The sequence below is a fragment of the Mus caroli genome, unplaced genomic scaffold (assembly GCF_978045245.1).
Source record: "Mus caroli unplaced genomic scaffold, Mus_caroli_1 scaffold_20, whole genome shotgun sequence".
NCBI lineage: Eukaryota > Metazoa > Chordata > Mammalia > Rodentia > Muridae > Mus > Mus caroli.
The window spans coordinates 58,345,263-58,369,583 of NW_028227275.1; the positions used below are offsets into that span (position 1 = coordinate 58,345,263).

The following is a 24,321-nucleotide window of genomic DNA, read 5'->3' on the forward strand; positions in this document are numbered from 1 at the left end:
CAGGCTGGACACACACAATCCAAGCACTTACCTCCTTCAGGAAAGGTGAGTCGACTGCCAGATACTTGGACACCACATAGAGGCAGAAGAGGTGGCGGTCGATGCCAGCGCCCGTCATGGCGAGGCGGTACAGATGCTGGTGTTTCTCACAAGCTATCTTGAACAGCTTGAGCCTCTGCTCTGCCTAAGGGTCAACAGGAGAAGGACATGCTTTGCATGGTTCAGGTTGTGCGCCGGGCCACTTTCTCTTCAGTGGTCTGTAAAAGGCAGGGTGCTGTGACCAAGATACTTGATGGAGCCCCACCAGCCCACGATCCCTTTCCAGATTCTTGCCTCAGAAGGGCTGCTGGGCAGTGGGCAGGTTGATGGAGAGGCACCCTGTGACGGCGTGTGTGCTATGTACACAGAGAGCCAAATGTGGACCACTCAAGCTGTTAAGAGTTCTGGCCAAACCTGGAGCTCTATTCCAGCTCTGACCCTAAGTTTATTTTGTCACAGGGATGAATGCTAACCCTCCTAGGCTACTCTGCTAAAATGTGAGGGCTTCCTTATGACCCAAGGGGGAGGCTTCAGGGGACTGAAGACCTGTGCTTGCTGCACCAAACCATCAGGCTTCTCAGGGCTTGCTGAGCAGCCAGTCTAGTCTAAGTAGCAGCTCTATATTCGGGGAGAGACCCTGGCTCAAAGTACAGGGTGGAGAGTAACAGAGGAAGACAACCACACATTTCTGGCCTCACTACACATATGTATACACATATACAACATAATACAAGTACATACATACACACGTGTTCACACAAACACAGACATACAGGCTGCTTTGGAATCTTCTGGACATTACACCACCACCTGAGACATGGAGGTATGTCAAGGCACTGGCCTTCCTATGACAGACCCAGCCTCATAGGAGCCTCCTGGAAGTTCTAGTGACAGAAGTAGCGCTTGCTTTTTTTTTTTTTTTCTCTCTCTAGAGTAAAAAAAAAAAAAAATGCAGTCTGTTGTCTGTTGGTGGTAAGTGCCTGTCTCAGGGCTTGGGGAACCTAGGCATAGCTCTGAATGTGGCCATGTGCCAGCTGGGTCCAGCAATGCATTGGATTCATCCGAGTTCATTTTCCCAAGGCCACTGCAGGGCTCCTAAGAGGCAGAGCACGCTGTAGTACTCTGTAGTATCTGGTAGATTGGTGTAACAGGCTCTGACCCCAGGGATGGGCGTCCGGCTTCCTGTGTCTGTGCCATGTCCAGTCGCATGTGAAGGTTCTCCATACATATAATCTCATTCCCAAAGCTCAGAGAACAATACTGTGTGTGTCCTCTTAAATGCTTTCTGTTCCTTTGCATAAGGAGCTGGGGGATGGGATGCAGAAGTAGGGTAGGGGTGGAGGAGCAGGGGGAGGAGGGTAGAGGGAGGAAGGCTAGAGCTGGAGGGGCTATGGAGCTTCATGGTCAGCTTCCAGGGCAGTGACTTTCAACCTTCTCCTGCTGTCTCCCTTTAACACAGTTCCTCATGTTGTGTAACATGGTTCCTCATAATGAATACAATTACTTCATTGCTACTTCATAACTGTAAGTTTGCTACTTTATGAATTTCAGTGTAAGGATCTGATGTGTAGGATATCTGATATGTGACCCCAATGGGGTCACGACCCACAGGTTGAGAACCACTGTTCTAGTGTCTTCCAGGAAACCATGCACCGTGCCATGTTCTGCCACCATGGTCTTACCGTTGTCGTGGGGTCCATCATGGCCAGCACAAAGTTGCAGGATTCCGTAGTGCAGGAGCGTACAGTCTCTGTCCTCCCCTCTCGGAAGAGCCGAGTCATGGAAGCCTCATACGTGAGGCAGAACTTGCCCATGTCCTGGGAAGGAAGGAAAACTAGCTTAGGGCTAATGGGATAACAGGCTAACAGGTGGGAGTGGCCATCTAAGTCTAAGGGAGAAGGGACCTGGAATGGATCTGAGAGGAGGTGGCAGTCTGCTTCCCCTAGTGTGTGTGTGTGTGTGTGTGTGTGTATGTGTGTGTTGCCTGCACATATATCTGCCCAACAAGGACAAGCCTGGTGTCCAGAGGCCAGAAGAGGGCACGGGATCCCTGAGGACTGGAGTTACAGATGACTGTGAGCTGCAATGTGAGTGCTAGAAATTGAACTCAAATCCTCTGGAAGTGCAGACGGTGCTCTTAACTGCTGAGCCATCTCTCCAGCCTCCTGGAGTTTGTCTTTGCATGATTTCTGGTCCAAGACATGACTAAGGCCATAATGTCCTCCAGAAAGCCCTCCAGCTGATGTGAATTTTTAGGAGAAAGGACAAGGCACACAGCAGGGTCTGAGGTCTGAGAGACACAGGGGAGGGACAGGCAAAAGGGCAGGACTAGGGAATGAGGGGGAGTCCAGTTAGTATGGCCATGGACAAGACAGTAGCCAGGAGGAGTGAGCAGAAGCAGACAGGAGTCCCCACGGGAACAGCCTATTGTCTGGACAGGACAGAAGGGCCACCCGTGGAAGGCAGGATGGGAGGTACCACAGGTGGAAGGCTACTGCAGCCAGCACTCCTTAGCTTGAAGCAAAGGCGTCTGCAGGTAAGGCTGCCTTTCTGGAAGCAGAGTAGAAGCTGGCGATGAGCTTCAGGAAGAGATGAGAGGCTCCTGGCTGGAGGAGAGTGTGGCTAGGGCTGGGGAAAAGGAACAGCAGGGGAGTGGTCAGGGGGCGTGGCTAGGGAGAGAGACGAGGAAGCTGGGGTTAGAAGTAATCGATTACAGAGGCCTTGGGAGTTGTGCCAGAGAGGACAAGAAGAGAAACAGGGTAGGGGTGGGGCAGGAAGAGCTCCTGGTGAGGCAGGGGTGGTGGACACAGCTGGTGGCACCTGAAGCGGAGCCCCTGGCATGTCCACCCTCCCACTGTGCACTTCTAGATCTGGTGCCACAATGACTTCTGCATTGCCAGCAACTGAATGCTTCTGTCTGGGGTAGGCTGACCTCTACCGAGAACTAAAGTTCCTTCCACATCCTCACACAGGTACAGACTGCTTCTGCCACCCTTTAGTACTGCTCAGGGAAACGATAGAAATGGCACACAGTCCTGGGTGGATACAGAAATCTGACTCAGCCTAGAGCAATGAGGAGCTCATAGCTTCTGCTTTAAGGAAAGGCATGTCAAAAGTCAGACACATTAAGCAATTTGTCCTAAGTATTTCTTGACAATATTGTAAGAGTCAGAGCTTATTATGGGGTTGTTTTACAAGATTTATATCTTAACATTTTATGTGTGTGTTTGCCTTTGTGCATATGTATAACCACGTGCAGTTCACAGAAGGCAGAAGAGTGGCACCAGATCCCATGGAACTGCAGTTACAGGTGGCTGTGAGCTGCTACGTGAAGGTGCCAAGAGCCGAATGGGGTCCTCTGCAGAGGCAGCACGTAGTCTGAACTGCCAGGCCATCTCTCCAGTCCCAGTTACACTGTTCATTTGCTTATGTCCCAAGCTCTCATCTGTGATAGGAGCTTCTGCCTGAGAGGGATGTCACAAAACCAAGGGTGATCTGCTCTGCAGTGTAACATTTCATACCTTGGTACCTCAGGGAGCCCCAGGGCTGGTGTTTGGTGTCAGCTGCCCTCCATGCTGGGTTTTATAGCCTCTGCCCACTAGGGAAACAGCCCAGATGTCTGTGTGGGGCTCCAGAGTGCCCACAGTGAGCGCAGATCCCTTCTTACCTTGTAATGTGCGAGCTGCAGTGCCAGCTGGATGAAGGCATCGGGACTTGTCCGGCACTTCTTGATCAAGCCTTTGCCAAAGGTGTCAAATGGGAAGGAATGCAGGTCCACATCATTTGCCAAAAAACTGGCACTGCTTAGGGATGTCTCTATGACCTCCTGGCACTGCAGAGGAAGAAGGCAGCTCTGCTTAGTGGGGAAGCACAGCAGAAGGAAGCAGGGCGGAACAATCTGGAAGTCTGCACTTCAGTCTCTAGGGCCTTAGGGGAGTTGGCTCGAGGAGGAAGCCATGGATATAATCAAGACACATTTTTTACATGTGCTCAATTCTAGAAGCACAAATAAAAGAATATTGTTTTTTAAAGGACAAACACAGGGATCCATGGTGGCCAGGGGCCAGAAAGGAGCTGGATGAGAGGCAGAGGCCATGGTGTTTATAGCAATGTCACTGACATCTGACTCTGGGCACTAGTCACGTGACACAACACACCCAATCCCATCCAGGCGATGCTGTGTAAACCTGGGATGTGCCAGGATGCCTGACAGACCACTGGGGTGATGATGCTGAGGGGGCAGACTGTGGGTTTCCAGGAAATACCTGCATCTTCCTCAAAATTCTGCCACGAACCCAGCATGGCACTATTACAGGTGTGTTGAAGAGAGCCAGTGAGCCCGGCCCCAAGGTCAGGCCTCCACAGAAGTATTGTTCCTCTATGGATCATACACTGTCCTGGGTCCTCAGAGTGCTGGACACACGAAAAAGTACTTCTCAGGCCCCAGAAACTCACACTTGGATCAGACAGGCTGGAGTTATGGTTCCAACCCTAACATCCCTTCTCAGGGCTCCTGAGTGGACTGAATCTCAGAATCTGTTGTTGGTTGTTGAGACACAGTCACAGAGTTCTCTGGCCTCAGCCACAGGGGCTGGGATGACAGAAATGGGCCATCTTTACACAGCCCCAAAATCTCTAAGACTAGGTTTTTCTGTAGCCCTTATTGTCCTGGAACTAGCTTTGTAGATCAGGCTGGCCTGGAACTCAAAAAGATCTGCTACTGCCTCCCGAGTGCTGGGATTACAGGAGTGTACCACTATTGCCTGACTATGATTTAAGATTTTATCCCTGTTTACAGGGAATTTACAGAAGCCCAGCTACTTTTCAGTCGGAATCTCAACCGAGAACGGAAGTTCCATTTCTCTCAGCATCCCAGGCCCCTTCCCCAACTCTGGGCAAACAGTTTTCTGTTTGGTAGAGAGCATGCCTAACACCAGAACAAGATTGCCACCCAGGTGAGTGATGGTCTCTGGGTCACCAGACTTACTTCTCCTGGAATGTCCCACTGTAGCCTGGTGGGTTTGGGGATGTTGGGGTTCTTGTCTCCTTTACAGTGTCCATCCTCTGAGTAGCCCAGCTGGAAGACGTCGGTGGCCATGACATACTGAGACAAAGAAGCAGAGACGGAGTAGAAGCCGTGAGTAAACACAGTGTTTCCTTCCTACTGTGCTCAGGGCAGAGCACTCCACACTCCTGGAACCAATCCTGGGAGTAAGGGTGAGTCTCCACACACCAAGCACCTTCCCCAGTCACACACAGACACACAGACACACAGACACACACACACACCAGAGGGCAAAGAGCAGGAAGGCCCCAGAAAGCTAACTAATGGGTGGTTTCTAGAAACCAGGGAGGGTAACACCGTGGCTCTGAACCTCTGCGTCTCTGGAGCCCACCTGCCACAGCCTTCTGCGCCCTTTGTAATAAGAGAGAAGCATAGGCGTCCCCCTGAGCCAGAGCTGCTCTAGGAGACGAATCTGTCAAGAGAAGGTAAGCAGGGAAACCTTGAATCAGGGCTGATGGGAGGATCATCAGTTCTCAGGATGCTGGACCCACAGCACACAGGATGCTACTACGAAGTTGTCCCCACCTGGTTTCACGTCTCAGAATCAGCCCATTGTTACTGGCGCACTGCCCCTCCAAGATGAGAGCCGGGTGCCCAGCACTATCCTGGGAACCTAGACTCCATTCAAGAGTCGTCCTCATTCCATCAGGCAGACAGGAAACTGAATACTGATTCTACTTGTGGCCTTGGCCTTAGCCTTATCTTGATCTTGGCCTTCTCCTTAGCCTTATCTTGATCAGCTACTTTAAAATGTCAGCTGGAGAGCCGACTCCTCTGTTAAAAGTGCCTGCTGCTCTAGCAGAAGTTTGGGGTTTGGGTTCCAGCTCACAACTGCCTTTAACCCCAGCTCCAAGGGATCTACCCACCCCCCTTTGGTTGCTGCATGTACCACACTCATGTGCACATGTAGACACAAGAAACCTTAACAGCAGCCAGACCTTGTGGATATCTTGCTGATATTTCTTCTTCATCTCTTTTCAACCTTTTGTTTGGTTTTGTTTTTTATTATGTGGACCTGATGGTTCTCAGGCTTTTCAGTAATCCTCCCATCTCAGCCTCTGGAGTGCTGGAATTATAGGCACGTGCCACTATGTGCCCTCTATGTCTGCCCTTGAGAACGGTGCTGTGTATGCTGCAAGTTGCCTGGGCCTCAGAGACCCTCATTACCCAACGGCAGCTGTGCATGTGTTATCTGAAAAGTCCCCGGGATATTCTCATGGGCCCATACTGTGGGCTTTGCAGAGCTTCCCAGAGAAGTGAGCCGCAGGGTCTAGGAGCTAGTGGAGGTGAGGTATCTGTGCGTCTGGACTGGGGCTGCTGCTGGCATCAGTTCAGGGGCTGGCAGGGACACGAGCCCTTGCACTTTGCCATTGGAATCGGTGTCTCAGCGGAACACACTGGTGTCTTAGATCCAGACTGCCTGGTTCTTCCTTTCCCAGGCTGTCTCGTGTAGGAACTCTTCCCTGGCTGAAGCCGAGCAGCTGGGACTCTGCCAAGACCCCAAGCAGAGGTCCGAGCACCCAAGGGATGAGAGGGTAAGTGATCGAGGGAGGGAGGGAGGCCAGAGCATGTGTACAAACAAGCAGACACAATCTGCACCCTGCAGTTGACTCTGCACCACAGGAAAAGAAATCGCTGGCACAGCGCTGCAAGGAGAAACCAAGATGCAAAGTCTTAGCTGGGGGTGGCAGGGCAACCTGAAACCAGCAGCACTCCCGAGGCTGAGGCAAGAGCAGTGCCATTTGGCTTGGGCTAAACGGTGAGACCCTGGAGAGAGGAAGGAAGAGAGGGAGAGAGCATCCCTAGCCTGAAGTCCAAAATCTTACGAAAATTTTCAACTTCGTTGAGAGTTACGTCAATATTTAATAGATTTCAGATTTCTGAAATACAGCTATTTGACTGAGAAGTCTACAAAGACACCAGATCTGCAGTCTGGTTCTGACCATGCTCTCCCTTTCTTTTGCTTTGCCTCTCTCTCTTTTGAAATGGCTTCGTTTTATAGTCCAAGCTGGCCTCAAGTTCCTGATCCTCCTGCCTCAGTCTCCTGTACTAGGGTGACAATCATGTGTCACCACACCCAACTCTGTGTTTTTGAAAGCTGGGTTAGGAGAAAGGGGGACAGAGATTTGGTGGTCTTCAAGTGACCTGGTCATTTTAGTAACTGAAATATTTTCAGTTAGATGCATTGCCTTACTTTTTTTTTATTTAACTATTGGGGTGTGTGAGGGTGCACATGGGGTGCTGCCCTTCTACCGTCCATGGGTGTCAGGGGTTGAACTCAGATCATCAGACTTTACCCTACTAGCATCTCTCTGGCTCCAGGACACTGCCATTTTATAAGCCAAGATGCTAACCCAGGCCTGGTGGTACATACCTGTAATGTCTGATACTCAACACGCTGAGGCAGGAGAATTCCAGGTCTGAGGTTAGTCTGGGCAATACAGTGAGTTCAAGTCTAGCATGTTTCTATCTAGTGATACCTTGTCTCCAAAATAAAGGCTAAGGTTATACAGCCTTGGTGTGGAGCAGCTGCCAGGCAAGTGTGAGGCAGGCCCTGGGTTCCATCCCTAGCACCACACACACACACACACACACACACACACACACTCATACTCACTCTCACACACTCACAGTCACTTACACACACACACTCACATACACTCATACTCACTCTCACACTCTCTCTCTCTCACACACACACCACACACACATACACACACACACTCTCACACACACACTCACTCACACAGATTTTAATGTGTTTTTTTTTTTCTGTTTGCCGTCAAACTAAGGTGAGACACCAGGAAATCTGGCAGTAAACTAATCATGTCAGAACTAGCGAAGCTCTGTGAGCTGAGAGCCACTGTGTGACTTCAGCTGCATAAATACCACATATGCCAGTACTCAAGAACAGAACTTACAGGAAACAAGACTCAAATGTCTCTCACCTCCTGTGTGGGACCAACACCAATGAAAAACATGGTGCTATGGTTTGAACGTAAGTAGCCCCTACCGGCTCTTTTTCTGTTCATTTATTTTTGGTTTTCAAGACAGGGTGTCTCTGTGTTGTCCTGGCTGTCTTGGAACTCACTCCGTAAACCAGGCTGGCCTCTGACTCAGAGAGTGCTGGGATTAAAGGTGTGAGCCACCACTGCCCAGGTTACAGGCACAGGTGTTTTAACACTTGGTCCCCAGGTAGTGGTGCTATCTTTTTTTTTTTTTTTTTTTTGATTTATTTTAGATGAGTACACTGTCCCTGTCTTCAGACACTCCAGAAGAGGGCATCAGATCCCATTACAGATGGTTGGGAGCCACCACGTGGTTGCTGGGAATTGAACTCAGGACCTCTGGAAGAGCAGTCAGTGCTTTATATTTTCAACACTTTTTCTTCTCTCCCCGGCTTTACTTGTACTGGCACAAAGATTTATTTATTTATTATATGTAAGTACACTGTAGCTGTCTTCAGACTCCCTGAAGAGGGCATCAGATCTCATTACAGATGGTTATAAGCCACCACGTGGTTGCTGAGATTTGAACTCAGGGCCTTCTTAACCTCTGAGCCATCTCTCCAGTCCTTGGTGGTGCTATCTTTGATGTTATGGACTCTCTCGGAGGAGTGAGCTACTGGGAGCAGGCTTTGGGGTTTACAGCCAGGGCCCTGCTTCCTGTCTGGTCTCTGCTCCTTGGTGCACTGAACAGTCAGCAAGCAGCCCCCACACTTCATTGCCACCGTGGGCTACGCCCTCTCAAAGCCTAAACTGAAAGAAATCTGTCCTTCCTCTCCTAGGTATTTCATCAGGGAGAGAGAAATGTGACCAATACAGGATTAGTCAAATACTGCAGAGTTCAAGTGGGCCTGGGTTGGGTTTCTTTCCCAAAGCACCTTCCACATTCAAACAGGTAACAATGGTGTGGCTCACCTCCCACAGATGGCCCACGATAGGCGCGTCCGCCCAGGAATGCTCTGCGTTTATGCCTATTTTGCTGTTTTTGAAGACAACAAAGGTGATGGACTTGTCAAACCACCTACGGGGAGACAACATGATCATGGGCTTCCAGGGTTATATCGACATGGGAACCCAAAAGCTACATGGGTGCTTCTTTCTGCAGAGACCATTGCTTCTCTCCATCCCTGACAATTCTCCAGGTTTCTACACCCCAGGAAGGTGACTCAAGGGGCACAGAGAACACAGAGTCATTCATAGCTTCTTGTATCAGAGATACAATACAGCATGTGTGTGAGCCCTGGGTCCAGATGTAACACGGAGTCCGGGCCCGTGCCCTCTCCAGCCAGGCCTGGGAGGCACCTCCTCACTTTACACCTACAGAAAGGGGATCCAGGAGGGCAGGGTCACAGCAACTGCACAAGGCCAGTGATGGTTCCCAGGACTGCTCTATGTGCTTCCTCCGTGGATCCTGGGTCCCTCCCACAGTTCTGCTGGGAGTCAGGTAACCCACAGTTAAGAAGGGTGGTGGGTAAGCAAAGGAGGGGACCTCAAAACCACCGGGCCTAGGCTGTGTCTGTGAGTTTGTGTGGAGGGAAGAAAGCAGAGCTTTCTGTTTGGATGCTCATTCCTTCCTAGTACAACCCCACAGCGGGAGTCAGATTTGGGAAGCTGCTCACAGGCACCCCCAGAAACATCTCCCACAACCCCCCATCAACCTCAGAGATTAAAAACGGGAGTTACCTGTCGAAACATTTACCATGCAGCAGAGATTTGGCGTAGCTATCAATAGATGCCTCAGGGTCCTCCTTTCTATATCCCTGTTCCGATTCGTCCAACGTCACGAAGAATGCTGCCTTTTCTACCGCATCCAGGGATTGCTTATTTTTTCCTCGTGCAAAATAGGTCTGCCGACACTTTGCCCAGGGCACTCTGTGGCAAGGAGTAAATGCATCTAAAATCAGTATTCAGGGTGGGGAGATGGCTTAGTAGGCAATAGTGCTTGCTTGTCAGCACAAGAACCTGAATTTCACCCCCCACAGCCCATGTAGAGGAGCCAGGTGTGGTGGTATGTGCTCCTAATCTCAGGTCTGAGAGACAAAATCAGGATCCCCAGGGCTTGTTAGCCAGACAGGTCACCTAAATGGGTATGCTCCAGGCTACTGAGGGACCCTGTCTCCAACATCAGTGTGGACAGCTAGTTAGTACCCGAGGAACAACATATTCATAGACACACACACACACAAGTATGTGCACACATGCACACACACACACACACACACACACACACACACTGCTCAGAATGAAATCCAACCTGTCTCTGCAGCAGCCAGGGAGAAGCACCCTTCTCTGCCCTGGAGCCAGGCTCTGACCTGAGCCCCTTTCAGGCATCAGTCAGTCCACTGATGTCTTCAGCACCACAGACCCATTTGTCAGATGAGGAAACCTGAGGCACAGAGATCATGCCACAACTACTTTGGGGCAGGGAAGGAACGACACCCTGACCCCAGACCAGGACTGGTCACATGATACTCCCACAATGACCTCCCTGTGCCCACCACGATGCTCACCTTGGTCTCCCTTCAGAGCTACCCTGAAGTAGCTTCCTCCCATGGATCCTGGGTCCCTCCCACAGTTCTCAGCCTCAGGCCCTCAGTGCTGCCTCCCGTCCACTGCCCACCTCTCTCAACTTTTGGTATCAACACCCACAAATGCCGCAGGTCTCCAGTGCACCCCAGCCCTTAAGGCAGGAGATGAAGCATAGACTATGGCCTTCCTCGCTTTCTGGTTTTCCTTCTCAGTCCCAGGCTCCAAACAACACACAGCCTTGTTATCTCCTGAGTGCCTGGAGCAACTCTTTATTAAAGCGTTAGAGCTTAGAGCAGCTCAGGGTTCTGTGAAAGATGGTCTTTTGTGAAGTGCTGGTATACTTTTGGCCCCAGAGAGCAAAATCCTCTCCCCACCAACTCACTCTACCTGCTTCTTACTCTGTTCAAAGCAGGGCACAGGGCAGTTCCTCTTTCCCACAGTCCAATCCCACAATGCTGGTCTTAAAGATACGCATGCTCCTTTGGTGTGTGTTGGGGAGTGTGGGAAAAGTACTCTGCATAAGCATGAGGATCTGGGGCCCTGACCTATTATCCTAGTACTGAGAAGGCAGAGACAAGATTATCCCCAGAACTCACTGGTCTGCCAGACAAGCCAATCAGTGAGCTCCAGGCTTTGGGAGTGACCTTGTCTGCATAATATAAGATGGAGAGGAACAGATGAAGATACCCAGCATTGACACACATGCACATACACTACACACACACACACACACACACACACACACACACACACACACACGTCTCCCTGGCTGCTCAGTGGTGGAGCACTTACCTCAAAAAGAAATGAAGGAAGCTAACTGAATGTGGTGATACAGGACTTTAATCCAAGCTTATAGGTGGTGGAGGAATGGAGGACCCCAGGATTGAGGCACTGGACTGAGGCCCTCAAACACACCGGAAGGGTGTGAGAGGCCATGCATGCACGCACGCACGCACGCACACACGCATGCACGCACGCACCTGTCTGCAGCAGTGAGGGCGGCAAGCTTGGCTTCCCCGGGCTGCGGCTCTGAGGTGTCATCCAGGATCTGCTGCATCTGCTGCTCCAGCTCTCGGGGCCTCAGCAGCCTCCCATCGTGGTAGAGCCAGACCTTGAAGTAACGGCCTCTGTGGTACACGACAATGTGCCTGCTGTCCTTGACGTGTTGGATGGTGTCTGAGGTGGTGAGGAGACGAAGGAGTGACAAGAAGTCAGAAAGCCTTGGGCTCATCTGACCTGACCGGTTTGCTTTGTGAGGGTCTCATGTAGCCCAGGCTGGTCTTAAACTGTCTATGTAGCCAACGATGACCTTGAACTCCCAATTCTTCTGCCTCCACCTCCTGAGTTCTGGGAATATTACTGTGTGGCCCTTGATTCCATACTGAGTCACTCCCTTTGGCTTAACCAGCCCCTATAACCTAAGCCAGTTTCCTATCTATGAAACAAGGTTGGCACATGTAATATTGAATGAGATCTCTCCCATAAGTCACAGGCAGAATTCGGGTCCCAGTACCCACATCAGGTGGTTTATAGCCTCCCGGAACTCCAGCTCCGGGGATCTGGTGCCCTCTTCTGGCTTCTGTGGGCACTTCACATGGTCAGTGCCATACACATAAAGAGGCAACACTACATAAAAATAAAAAGCAGGGCTGGAGAGATGGCTCAGTGGTTAAGAGCACTGACTGCTCTTCTGAAGGTCCTGAGTTCAAATCCCAGCAACCACATGGTGGGTCACAACCACCCATAATGAGATCTGACGCCCTCTTCTGGTGTGTCTGAAGACAGCTACAGGGTACTTACATGTAATAATAAATCTTTAAAAAAAATAAAAAATAAAAAGCAAAAATAAATCCTAAAAAAAAGGAATGTTTTAGCCAGGCACAATGGTGTACCACTTGGAAGGATCAGGAGTTCAAAGCCAGCCTTTACATATCAAATTAGAGGCTAGTCTGAGCTACATAAGACCCTGTCCCAAAAGGGGGGAAGAGGACCTGGGAGATGACTTGTGGGTAACCCTTGCCATGCAAGCCAGTGGCCCTCGTTTGATCTGCAGCCTCACGGCACTGTCATCTGCACATAACTGCTATAGTGTGGCTGTGTCCTTCCTACACACAAACACAATGAAAAATCTTAAAGAGAATTGATAGCAAAAGGCTGATTGTGGTGGCACACACCTTTAATCTCAGCACTGAGAAGGCAGAGGCAGGTGGATCTCTGTGAGTTAACTTGGTCTAGCTAGGGAATTCAGAAGAGCCAGGGTTTCAGGAAATCCTGTCTCAGAAGAAGCAAACAACCAGAGCCCACAGAGCAGGAGAGGCCTCTGACAGCTAGCATGCTCTGTACGACCTCACCGAGCATACTACATTTTCATAAGTGATAACTTTTCTTTTCGGTAGGGTTTCATTAAGAAGCTTTAGCTGGCCTGTTACTCGCTATGTAGACATAGTATAGACCAGACTGGGCTCAAACTCACTGAAATCTACCTGTTTCAGCCTCCACCATACCCAGTGTTACCCAGATTTTAGTTAATATTTGTGATCACTACTATTGAAGACCATGATGGAGCCAGCGAGATGGCTCAGCTGATAAAGGCACTTGTTGCCTGGCCTGGACCCACACTGTGGAAGAAGAGAACCAGCTCCCTCAAGGATAAATGGAATTTATCTTGTGTGAGTGCTCAAATATGTGTGAGGACAAGCATGCCCCATACATGTGTAGAAGGCAGAGGACAGCTCCTGGGAGTCTGTTGTCTCCTTCTACAAGAGAGCCTGGCATCAAGTACAAGCACCCGGTTTACAGACCGGCTCATTCAGGCGCTGAGTCACCTGTCAGCCTGAAGGGGACCCTTGACTCTAGTCCCTTTTCTTGAGCTGTGTCCTGCCTGTCAGAGGTAAATGCTCTGCTCCCTCACATGCCCTGTACGCATGATGCTTTGCCCTTCCATAGCCCAGGAACAATGGGCTCCAGGCTCTGGCTCCAGGAGGTAGAATAAATCTTTCCTCCCTAAGTGGTTTTGCTCACGTTATTTGTCACCATGTTTAAAAGTGACCAATGCTGTACACTTGACCCCAGCAGGCCTGCATGGCACCATCTGGCATCCGTTCTCCCTCCCTCCATCCTTTTCCAAGGATATCCTAGGTTAGAAGCAGATGAGATGACCACCCAGCCCAGGCCAGGCTGCCAGCAGCAGCAGCTGGGCCTCAATCCAGCTGCTCAGGCACATTGGTTCTCAAGGGTGTCTTACAGCAAACCCTGCATGGGCCAGAACAAGATGCCCAAGGAGTCATGTGGGAATATTTCAGCAGGTCTGAGGAAAATGCCCAACGAAAGAAACTCTCAACTGAAGAAATACTAAAATCTGGAAATGGGCCTGTTGTCCAGGCCTAGTGGACAAAGGAAATTCAGGCCAGAGCTGAACTTTGGTTCAGTTGGATTGTCTAATATATATGAAGCCAAGAGTTCCAATCACAGCAACATATACTCTGGGCATGATGACACATGCCTAGAATCCACTGGGAGGCAAAAGGGTCATCCTTAACTGCATATTATTTTAGGCCAGTCTGGAACATGTGAGATCCTGTTTCCAAACCACCCCCAATGACAAAAGCCAAAGCGATTCCAAGAGGAGGAACAATCAGAGATAGGCGCTCTTGGGACAGACCCTGTAGACCACTCTGTTCCCAACGTTCCCCAACTATTCCTTGTTCTGAGCAGCAAAATGGCAAATGCTGGCTCCCAGCGGAGACCCCGGTAAGCACTACCTACCTGTCTCCTCCCCAGGGATTCGGGAAGTATTGAAGAGTCGCTCCCACTGAGCAGAGCAGAGGGGAATTGTAGATCCCAGAAGACGAATCTGTAATAAAAATGTGTTTTAAACCAACAGGCAAAATCCCAGAGGAAAGCTTTGCAATGAGCTGATTAAAATCCGGTTTGTTTCCTGTGCACACTGCCCAGTCTGACTACATCGCTCAGCATCCCCTAGGGTAGCACCTGGGGGACTCGCTGAGCAGGGCCAGGCTACTGAAGTTCCTTCCAGATAAACACGTAAGCCACCTGAAGTTATGAAGAAACCGTTCTCCTGAGGAGTTTACCCGTGTATCAATACATGTGGGGGTCAGAGGACAGCTTGCAGGAGCTGGTTCTCTCAGCCTACCATGTGGATCCCCGGAATTGAACACCCAGGCCTAGACAAGTCCCTAGCTGCACCTGGGCCTCACTGATTAGGAAGCCCCAGCTCTGTCTGACTCTGGCTCCCCAGTGCTGCGATTACAACCGTAATGAACACTCTTCTCAAAGCAAGCACTTTATTCATCAGGCCGCCTCTCTAGCCTCCCAAGAGATAATTTTAAAGGCAAGTTAACATACAGGTTTGAGTTCCTCACGGTCTACCGTGCGACGATACAGCAGTATGGCGTGGATGGTGTTGCCAGCTCTCGCTGCCTGAATATGGGTTGGGGTGACGTAGAGCATCTCCTGTGAGGATGAGACAGAAAAGAGGGCTCATCGGGGTGACACAGCGGTCTGTATACATGGTGTGTGTGGGTGTGTGAGTGCTCCCTGACAGCTGTGCTAAGTTACAGCCGCCTTTTGTATTTGTTTTAGGTGGGCTTTTGGCTTTTGTTGAGAGCAGGTTATGTAGCTTTCAGGCAATTCTCCTACCCCAGGTTCCTGAGTGCTAGGATTAAAGCTATGTGTCACTATGCCTGACTTTACAACTTTGGATACTTTTGTTACTGCTTTAGGTCCATTTGTTTTTCTAGCAAATTGGATATGTTTTTTTCTCTGTGTATGTGTGTGATTGTGTGGGGTTAAGTGTATATGTGTGTGCAGGTACCCCGAGAGGCCAGAAGAGGGCATCAGATCTCCTGCAACTGGAGTTACAGATGGTTCTGAACCACTTGAGATGTGTACTGGAAACCGAACTCAGGTCCTCTGGAAGAGCAGTAAGGGCTCGTAAACTGCTAAACCATCCTTCGAGCGCCAGACTTACTTTTTTTTTTGGTTTTTTGAGACAGGGTTTCTCTCTGTAGCCCTGGATGTCCTGGAACTCACTCTGTAGACCAGGCTGGCCTCGAACTCAGAAATCTGCCTGCTGAGCCGGGCGTGGTGGCGCACACCTTTAATCCCAGCACTCGGGAGGCAGAGGCAGGCAGATTTCTGAGTTCGAGGCCAGCCTGGTCTACAAAGTGAGTTCCAGGACAGCCAGGGCTATACAGAGAAACCCTGTCTTGAAAAACCAAAAAAAAAAAAAAAAAAAAAAAGAAATCTGCCTGCCTCTGCCTCCTGAGTACTGGGATTAAAGGTGTGCACCACCACGCCCGGCTCAGACTTACTTTTTTGAGAGAGTATCTCTTACAATTTCGGAGGGCCTTGAACTACCTATGTAGCCAAGGATAACCCTGAACTAATCCCTCTGTCTCCACCTCCCCAGTGCTTGCCTGGCAGGCATGAGACACCACAAGCCCTAATTTTGTTATTGCTCTATTATAACGCCAGCTTCCTGCTATTCTACCACAGGTTCAAGCCCAGCCTGCACTTAGCAAGTGTTGTTTGCCACGAACGTGCTTTGCAATGAAAATGTATTTGCACTGTTGGGTGGGGGGCAGGGGCCCATTAAGACACGGGGGGGTCTAACACATGGGCCCCAGGTGGGCTCTTCACAGCAACATGAAGACTTGGACAAAAGAAGCAGGAGCAAGAGGAGCTTTCCCAGGCCACCCAGCAGGACAAACCCATCTTGGCTGCAGTGGGAATGGAAGACCGACTCACCATGGCATAGTAGTTGCTGTTAACCATGATCGGCCCTCGGCCCCGCAGGTAGATGTATTCCTCCCACCAGTCACTCACCTATGGTACAAACACAAGTCAGCGTGCTGAGCAGTCATGTCCAGATGTATGCAAATCTTCCTGGAAAATTCCAGTTTATGACAGGCTCCAAAACAAAGCTGCCTCAAGCAGACAGGCCATAAGGAATTGAGAGACACACTGGCCTTAAAGGGAGACCTGGCTAGACTATAGAGCATCATTTCATATTGCATTTAAATAAATAAATAGTCGGGCTGGGTTTTAGCTCAACTGTTGGGATGCATAAAACTAGGCACAGAACTATATAGCAGTGCACACATGGGCAGGGGGATCAGGAATTCAAGGTTATAGCAAGTTCAAGACTGCTATGTAGCAAGTTTAAGGCTAGCCTGGGGGCCACATTTCCAAAAACCCTTAACTGCCAAAGTGCTGTGCCGAACGCTTGTCTGATATTCACCAGACCTTCAGTCCCAGTCCCATCCCCAGCACTGCAGGAAAAAAACACCCAGATCTCCCCAAAGATCGATCTTCTTCCTGATGCCTGGGTACATCTCAGCCACAGAACTAAGCCTGAGGCCAGCATATGCTGTCTCGATTCTCCAGAGTGACCATGGCAATGCAGCCACCCAGGGGCTGCCGATCTACAACCCGTGATGATTTGAGCATCGTGCAGGAGCGCACACCTGAGAAAAGGCTTGCACGAGAGTCTAAATGCACAGCAGGCCAGCTGCTTAGGATTACACCCAGACCTGATGACCCAGGTGCTGTGGCCTCCTGCCCTGCTGGGCACAGTGCCTGGGTCTGGCGCCATCTGCTGACTCTTGTTTCTTTTTGTCTATTTTCTCTGTTCATTTTTGTCTACTTATTATTTGTGTTTTAAAAATTTTTCTTTTTTGAGGGGCCAGGGGTCAGGGTTTCTCTGTGTAGCCCTGGCTTTGAACTCAGAGACCCACCTGCCTCTCTCTGCCTTCCCAGTGCTGGGACTAAAGGTGTGCACTAAGATGTCTTTCATGTGTGTGTTTTGTCTGCATATAAAGTATGTGCGCCATGTGTGTGCATGGTACCTATAGAGGTCAGAAAAGGATGTTGGATTCCCTGGCACTGGAGTTATAGATAGTTGTGAGCCACCTTGTGAGTGCTGGGAATCAAATCCAGGTTTTCAGCCAGAATGACAAATGCTCTTAACTGCTGAGCCTTCTCTCCAGCTCCTGGTTTTATTTTTAAAGCAGGGTCCATGCAGTCCAGGCTCACCTTAAACTCTATAGAAGCACAGACAATCTTGAACTTTGATCTTCCTGCCTCTATCTCTCAAGCCCTTGGGATACATGCGTGTGGCATAGAACAGGTGTGGTGTTGGGGACTGGACCCAGGGCATTTTGCACCAGAGGCAGGGACTCCAACTGAGCTTCCTTCCCAGCTCTTGAGACTTCTTTTTGATAGACTACAGAGCTGGCTCCATGTGTGCTGCTCTTACAGAGGACCCTAGTTTGGCTCCCAGCACCCATGTTGGGCAGCACACAATCACCTGCAACTGTTAGGAGATACAATGCCCTCTAGTTTCCATGTCATCTGCATTCGTGTAATACATATAAACTCACCTAGGCAAATATATACATGTATAAGTAAATAATTTTTTAAATTTAAGAGTTTTTCTTGAGATAGGGTCTGGTCTCCCTGTGTGACCCTGGTTACTTTGAGCCCACAGTTCTCCTACCTCTGACTTCTGAGTGCTGGGACTATAGGCATGTGCCTATATTGCCTATAGGCATGTGTCTGGCTCCCATAGGTTATTTTTTTTTTTTTTTTTTTTGGTTTTTGGTTTTTCAAGACAGGGCTTCTCTATATAGCCCTGGCTGTCCTGGAACTCACTTTGTAGACCAGGCTGGCCTTGAACTCAGAAATCCGCCTGCCTCTGCCTCCCGAGTGCTGGGATTAAAGGCGTGCGCCACCAAGCCGGGCCCATAGGTTATTTTCAATTCCTTCCCTTCCATCAAGTTATTCATGACACCTGAATTCCCCTTCTTGGCTTCATATCCTGCAGTGTGCCCACTTGCCCCTCCCAACACCACACGCAGATGCTTAGCTGGCTCCCAGCAGACAGCTGCCACTGTCAACAGCATCTGAACTCTGACCAGAGCACTCAGAAGTGATACTCTTGGATGGAAAAGATGCCGCAAAGGGAGGTGGGGTGGCTGGGCCACCACAGGAAAGAACAGCCTGTGGCATGCCAGGTCGGGACTACAGGGTCCAAAGCAGCTCCCTGCCCTGAGCAGGGTGCAAAGGCTGCTAAGGAGCTTGCAGGAGGGAAGAAATGCTAGCAATTCTGAGCACAGGTCTCAGGGGAAAGTATGGCTGCCCTCAGCCAGAGCTAGAACTCTGTGAGCCCTGGTACCCAAGTAAGAACTTTCACACCACTACGTGCAGAAGTACTTACATAATTTGTGGCCCACCAGGATTTTAGCTTCAAATACCACTGCAATTTGGGTCCAAGGTTGACAGCAAAATCCTGGGCCAGTGCTGTCATGCGTTGGAAGTCTCCCTCCTTCATCAGTGGCCTTACAGACTCCAGGTACTAGAGAGAGAAACACGGGCAGAGTTAAACACCCTTCTCCAAGCTGTGCATCACTTCAAAGGCCTCAGAAAAGTAAACAGTGTAGAAAAGGTTAGAAAAGCTTCCCTAAGTCAGTCTGTCCTCTCTGCTTTCACACAGGCAGATAGGTCGGACAAGACAGTCCCCTGCAGGGCTAAGCAGCGCTGCAGGTGGATGATAATTAAGGTCACGGCTTCCTGATGGAGGTACCAAGACACCTAGCCATTGCTTCAGTGATGACCTGGGTTGGTGTGGTGAGATGGGTGGGAACCCTGACAGCCCAGTGAGGCCAGGCAGGTGCTCAACAAGGCAGTCATGACACAGGCCATGTTTAGAGTCTAGATCCTCAGCTCACACAGACTGGCAGACACACACCTTGAACAGGCTTGGGGGTAAAACATACAGGAACATCTCACACGCAATCTTCTTTTTTCCTAAAGATTTATGCATGTGAGTGCTCTACCTTCATGCACACCTGCATGCCAAAAGAGGGCATCAGATCCCATTACAGATGGTTGTGAGTCACCATGTGGTTGCTGGAAATTGAATTCAGGACCTCTGGAAGAGTAACTGCTGAGCCATCTCTCTAGCCCCCTTTTTTGGACTCAAACTCACAATATAACTGAGGCTGGTCTTGAACTCCTGATTCTCCTCCTACCTCCTACCTCCTCCTCCACCACGCCTGGCTAAGTGTGGTTCTATCTGAGGATTCTGAAAGCTCCCACCTACACTGAGTGAGTTCCAGGAAGCAGAACTGCCGCCAAGCCTGATTGGTCAGGAAACAAAGTTTGAGCAGGGTGTGGTGGACAATACCTATAATCCCAGCACTTAGGAAGTGAGGTAGCAGAAATCAATGAGGGTTCAAGTCCAGCCTGGTCTACATGGAAAATTCCAGGCCAACAGAGGCTACATAGGGTCGGCTTTGCACAATGAAGGGTCAGAGCCAGCTGCAACTGTCTGGCTAGCTCCAAGTGCAACTTGTGTACTGATAAAACAAAGGTTGCACTCTCCAGGGCTAAGCTGGCAGATCACTTGCCTAGCATACACAAGGCCCTGGATTCTATCCCCAGCACTGCATAAAACCGAGTGTAATAGGCCAGCCTGTGACCCAGCACTCAGGTGGCAGATACAGAAGAACCTGAGGCTCTAGGTCGTTCTCAGCTATATAGGGAATCTAGGAAGTTCAAAACCAGTCTGGGCAATGTGAGATCCTGTTTTAAGAAGAAGAGTGGGGCAGGTAGGTGGCTGCACCACCTCCAAGCCGAGACTGGGAGTCTCGTTTGTGCCCCAATCTGGGAGATGAGAGATGGAAAGGAACTTGTCAAGGGCAATAAGGACTAAATCCCTAAGCCAGGATCCAACCCCTGAAGCCAAGGTGTTTTTGATTTACAGTTCTGAGGAGAGGGCAGAAGTCATAACAATATGGGTGCCCTCCAGCATAGGAAGCTGGAAAGAACTCAGGTGCTGCCATTTTACAGCAGATCAGGATCATGACAGAGCCAGCCTCTGCTACTTACTCTGTGATGTGATGGACTCTGCTATCAACAAGAGGCGCCAAGTACCCAGATAAAAACCATGCATAGATATTCCCAGCTTCCCTGCTTACAACACAACCCATATTCACACCATCAGATGGACAGATAACTGGTCTACCTACACTGAGTGTTATCAGCCACAAAAAGGGAAGAAGCATAGCCTTGTTAAGAAAGGGATGAAGCCAGGGCTGTACAGAGAAACCCTGTCTCGAAAAACCAAAAAAAAAAAAAAAGACAGGGATGAAGCTTGAAATCATCCTGCCTGGGAAGCTGAGACAGGAGGATTACAAGTCTGAGGCTAGCCTCGGTTAAGATTCTGATTCAAAGAGAAATAAATGCTAGGAGGGGGAACCCCTCACAAAAGTCACAGATTACATAATCCCGTTCCTACCATATTCCCTCACGAGGCAGAACTAAAACAAGTGGAACAGAAGCTGGCAGGCCTGTGGCAGGGAGCATGGGAGGTTTGTGGCTTTTGCCCGAGGCTATAAAAAAGCTTGACGACAATCCAGGGTGGATACAACTCCTCGACACCCTAGAGCAGAGAGATGCACTGCTGGGCGTACACTTGGAAACAGTTAAAATGATTCTGTGTATGTGCACACGTGCCCGAGAGCCAGAGCGAAAAGATGCACCTATGTGTGGTGGCACTCAGGAGTCAGCCTGACACATGCTATCCACCTCCCTGGAAGCAGCCTGAAGTTCACCAGTCAGGCTAGGCTCACTGGGCAGTGAGCCACAGGCATCCCCCTGCCTCCACTCCCCAGTACTGGGATTACCAGTGTATGCCAAAAATCTGTCGCTATCATGTATGGGTGCTGACAAATCAAATGCAGAATGCAGGCTCTCATGCTTGCCAGCAAACGTTTTACCGACTGAGCTATCTCCTTAACCATTTTCTTCCTTCTGTTTTTTTGTTTTTTGTTTTTTTTGGAAAGTGTTTCACTGTGTAGCACTGGCTGGTTTGAACTCACAAGAGATCTGCCTTCCTTTGCCTTTTGGGTGCTAAGATTAAAAGATTAAAAGGTGGCTAGTGCCACCATGCCCAGCCTTTAAAAAAAATAATAAATGTGGTCTTTGTATGTATTTTCCAGTTTAAAATAATGGATACAAACTCAAATACTGAACTCTGCACATTAATCAAGGGCACTATACAGTCCTAAACTGCATCTCAGTAACACCATTAAAAAGTAATCATGCAGCCAGTCGGTGGTGGTGCACACCTTTAATCCCAGCATTTGGGAGGCAGAGGCAGGCAGATTTCTGAGTTCCAGGCCAGCCTGGTCTACAAAGTGAGTTCCAGGACAGTCAGGGCTATACAGAGAAACCCTGTCTCAAAACACACAAACAAACAAACAAACAAACAAACAAGAATCATGCCCCAATAGGTGGGACACAGCACTTTAAACACTGCAGATGCAATAATGCTCTAGAGAAAACAGTATCAAGCCATGGATAGTGAAACTCGTCTACCATCAGGAGGCTATGGCAAGAGATCAGGAGTTCAAGGTCATGGGGCTGAGGGATGGATGGTAGGGAAGAGCACTGGCTACTCTTGCAGAGGACACAGGCTCTGTCGCTAACATTCACTTGGAGGCTCACAATCATCTGTAACCCCAGTCCCAGGGACTCCAACACCCTCTTCCGGCCTCCTCAGGCACTGCGAGCATATGGTGTACATACATACACAAAGTCAAACACTCCTACATATAAAGCAAAAGGTGAGTAAATCTTAAAATGTTCACCAGAAGTGGTCGCGCATGCCTTTAATACCAGTGCTTAGGAGGCAGAGGCAGGAGGATCTCTGGGAGTTCTAGGTCAGCCCAGTGTACAAAGTCAGTCCAGGACAGTCAAGGCTACATGGAGAAACCCTGTCTAGAAAAAGAAAACAAAACAAAAGCCCTAACAAGTAAACAAAAAAAGGTTCAAGGCCAGTGTGTGCTAACTAGAAAGACCTTGTATCCAAAAAAAAAAAAAAAAAAAAATATATCTATCTATCTATCAAAGGGCTGTGGATGTAGCTCACTGGTAGAACACTTGTCTAGCTAGTGCAAGGACTCTGTGGGGTGGGAGTTGGGGGAACATTATTATAATAACCCTACAGGAGAGACTGCAGAGCAATAACAAAGATTAAGAACTTTAATTTACAGTCACAATTAGGCAGAAACATGGATCCCAAGGACACTGGCATCTCAGCAGGAGTGTGGATCATACCTACCCTGCTCACGGTATCTTTGACAGCTGGGACAGGCAGGCGCGGCAGAGACGTCTGGAAGCTGTACAACATGGGCTTTCGACCCGAGAAGACCTTGACCATAGCCTGGAGACACAAGTTACGTTTTCAAAGACGAGGCTGTGTTAAAGAACCAAAGCCAGGGTTCAACTGCGTGTGACTTGCTGAGTGTTTTATGACAGAGCCATCCCTGGTCTACACCATCAGGCTCCGGTCCCACCGAGAGCTCAGCTGAAAAGAGAAGTCTTCTGGTGTGGCTGCCTACTGTCTTTCCCGACTAAGAACCCTGGATCTGACAGCGAGCGATTCTGCAGGTGGGCTGTCTGCCTCCTCCTGGAAGGTCCTTGGTTTGAGGCTGGTGCCCGCTCTGCACATAGGGAGTAGGATCAGCTGAGGTGCCTGACCTCAAGCCATCCCCAGGGGCAGCAGTGTGTCCCTGCCCATCAGGTCAAGCAGCCTAGAGAGTGAGCTCCCCCCACAGCCTGTACAAAGATTTTGCAGGCCAGCTATGGAAGGCAGCTGCCTCCTGCTGGCAGGAGCTAGGGCATCTCTAAGGGTTCAAGGTGCAGTCAGTGATTTTCATTCACGATGCTCAGGAAGTACTGGGACTCAGCTCAACAGCAGCCACAAGGGCCATCCTTAGAGGACACTGTTTAAGCCTGTTGGTTAAGTTTTGCTACTCTAGACATTAAAAAACTCATATATAAGGTGGAAGCTGGTTTGTGAAAGATGGAGGCCGGGAGTGCGTGGTGGGCAGCAAGGGGACCTTGAAGACGTTCACAAGTGTGGGCAATGCGGGCACACTGGCCTGCAAGTCAAGGCCAAGCTGACCTACTCCTCCCATGCACAAAGGAGGAGCTCCAGTGAGAAGCCTTTGAAAGGCAATGTTACCAGAACCAGAGTCACCAAAATCCTTTACAAACCTTGGGTGCAGAAAATGACTTTTTCTTTATAAAAATCAGAAGCCAAGAGGGGTGACAATATGTGGGTGGGTGGGGGATATGTGACAGCCACACAAAGGCGTGTGTGGGAAGGAAAGGCTGAGGTCTGAGTGCCAAAGAGGGAGGTCCCAGGAGTGATCAGCCATCCTCCTCCCCCTTCTCCAGAGAACTATAAAAGAAGCTCGTTGGGGCTTTGGATGCCCTTCAGTGGGCAGACGGCTCATCTGGGTAAGCCAGGCATGAAGCTCTGGGTTTGGTCACTGGCATCTCATAAAAATCAGGCATGGTGGTGCAGGAGAACCAGAAACTCAAGGTCATCCTTGGCTAGAGACAGTGTATGGCCAGCCAGGGTGACATGAGCCCTCATCTCAAAAACCAAAACTAAACAACAACAAAAGCCTTCACAACCAGTTATAATTTAACAAACACGCATGCATATGGCATAACCCTCTCCCTTAAACATGGTGCCTTGGCCTTAAGGTCATGGAGAAATAGAGAACACTGACGGGTTAGGGTAAATCATGTGATCTGACCAACTCAGAAAACCATCTGGTGTCTGCCTGCAAAGTGGCCCCCAAG

The 24,321-nt window shown here is 49.7% G+C and overlaps 1 protein-coding gene and 1 long non-coding RNA gene across 4 annotated transcripts in view; one reads left to right on the top strand and one right to left on the bottom strand.

The window, feature by feature from the left end:
* Cpt1a (carnitine palmitoyltransferase 1A) overlaps positions 1-24,321 on the bottom strand; it is a 59,779-nt gene that overhangs the window by 4,694 nt on the left and 30,764 nt on the right. For all 3 annotated transcript variants that reach the window (XM_021151271.2, XM_021151273.2, XM_029472727.2), the window contains exons 5-16: positions 22,787-22,888; positions 18,878-19,015; positions 16,408-16,485; positions 15,004-15,111; positions 14,404-14,491; positions 11,619-11,814; positions 9,793-9,981; positions 9,025-9,130; positions 5,027-5,143; positions 3,707-3,871; positions 1,722-1,856; positions 32-184 (exon numbers count right to left, since the gene is read on the bottom strand). In XM_021151271.2, the coding sequence (XP_021006930.1) occupies positions 32-184; positions 1,722-1,856; positions 3,707-3,871; positions 5,027-5,143; positions 9,025-9,130; positions 9,793-9,981; positions 11,619-11,814; positions 14,404-14,491; positions 15,004-15,111; positions 16,408-16,485; positions 18,878-19,015; positions 22,787-22,888 (1,575 nt within the window). The remainder of the gene's footprint in view (positions 1-31; positions 185-1,721; positions 1,857-3,706; positions 3,872-5,026; positions 5,144-9,024; positions 9,131-9,792; positions 9,982-11,618; positions 11,815-14,403; positions 14,492-15,003; positions 15,112-16,407; positions 16,486-18,877; positions 19,016-22,786; positions 22,889-24,321) is intronic.
* LOC147000209 (uncharacterized) lies at positions 4,944-8,021 on the top strand. Its single transcript, XR_015046217.1, has 3 exons — positions 4,944-4,994; positions 6,544-6,639; positions 7,897-8,021. It is a non-coding gene; the product is annotated as an uncharacterized LOC147000209 (long non-coding RNA).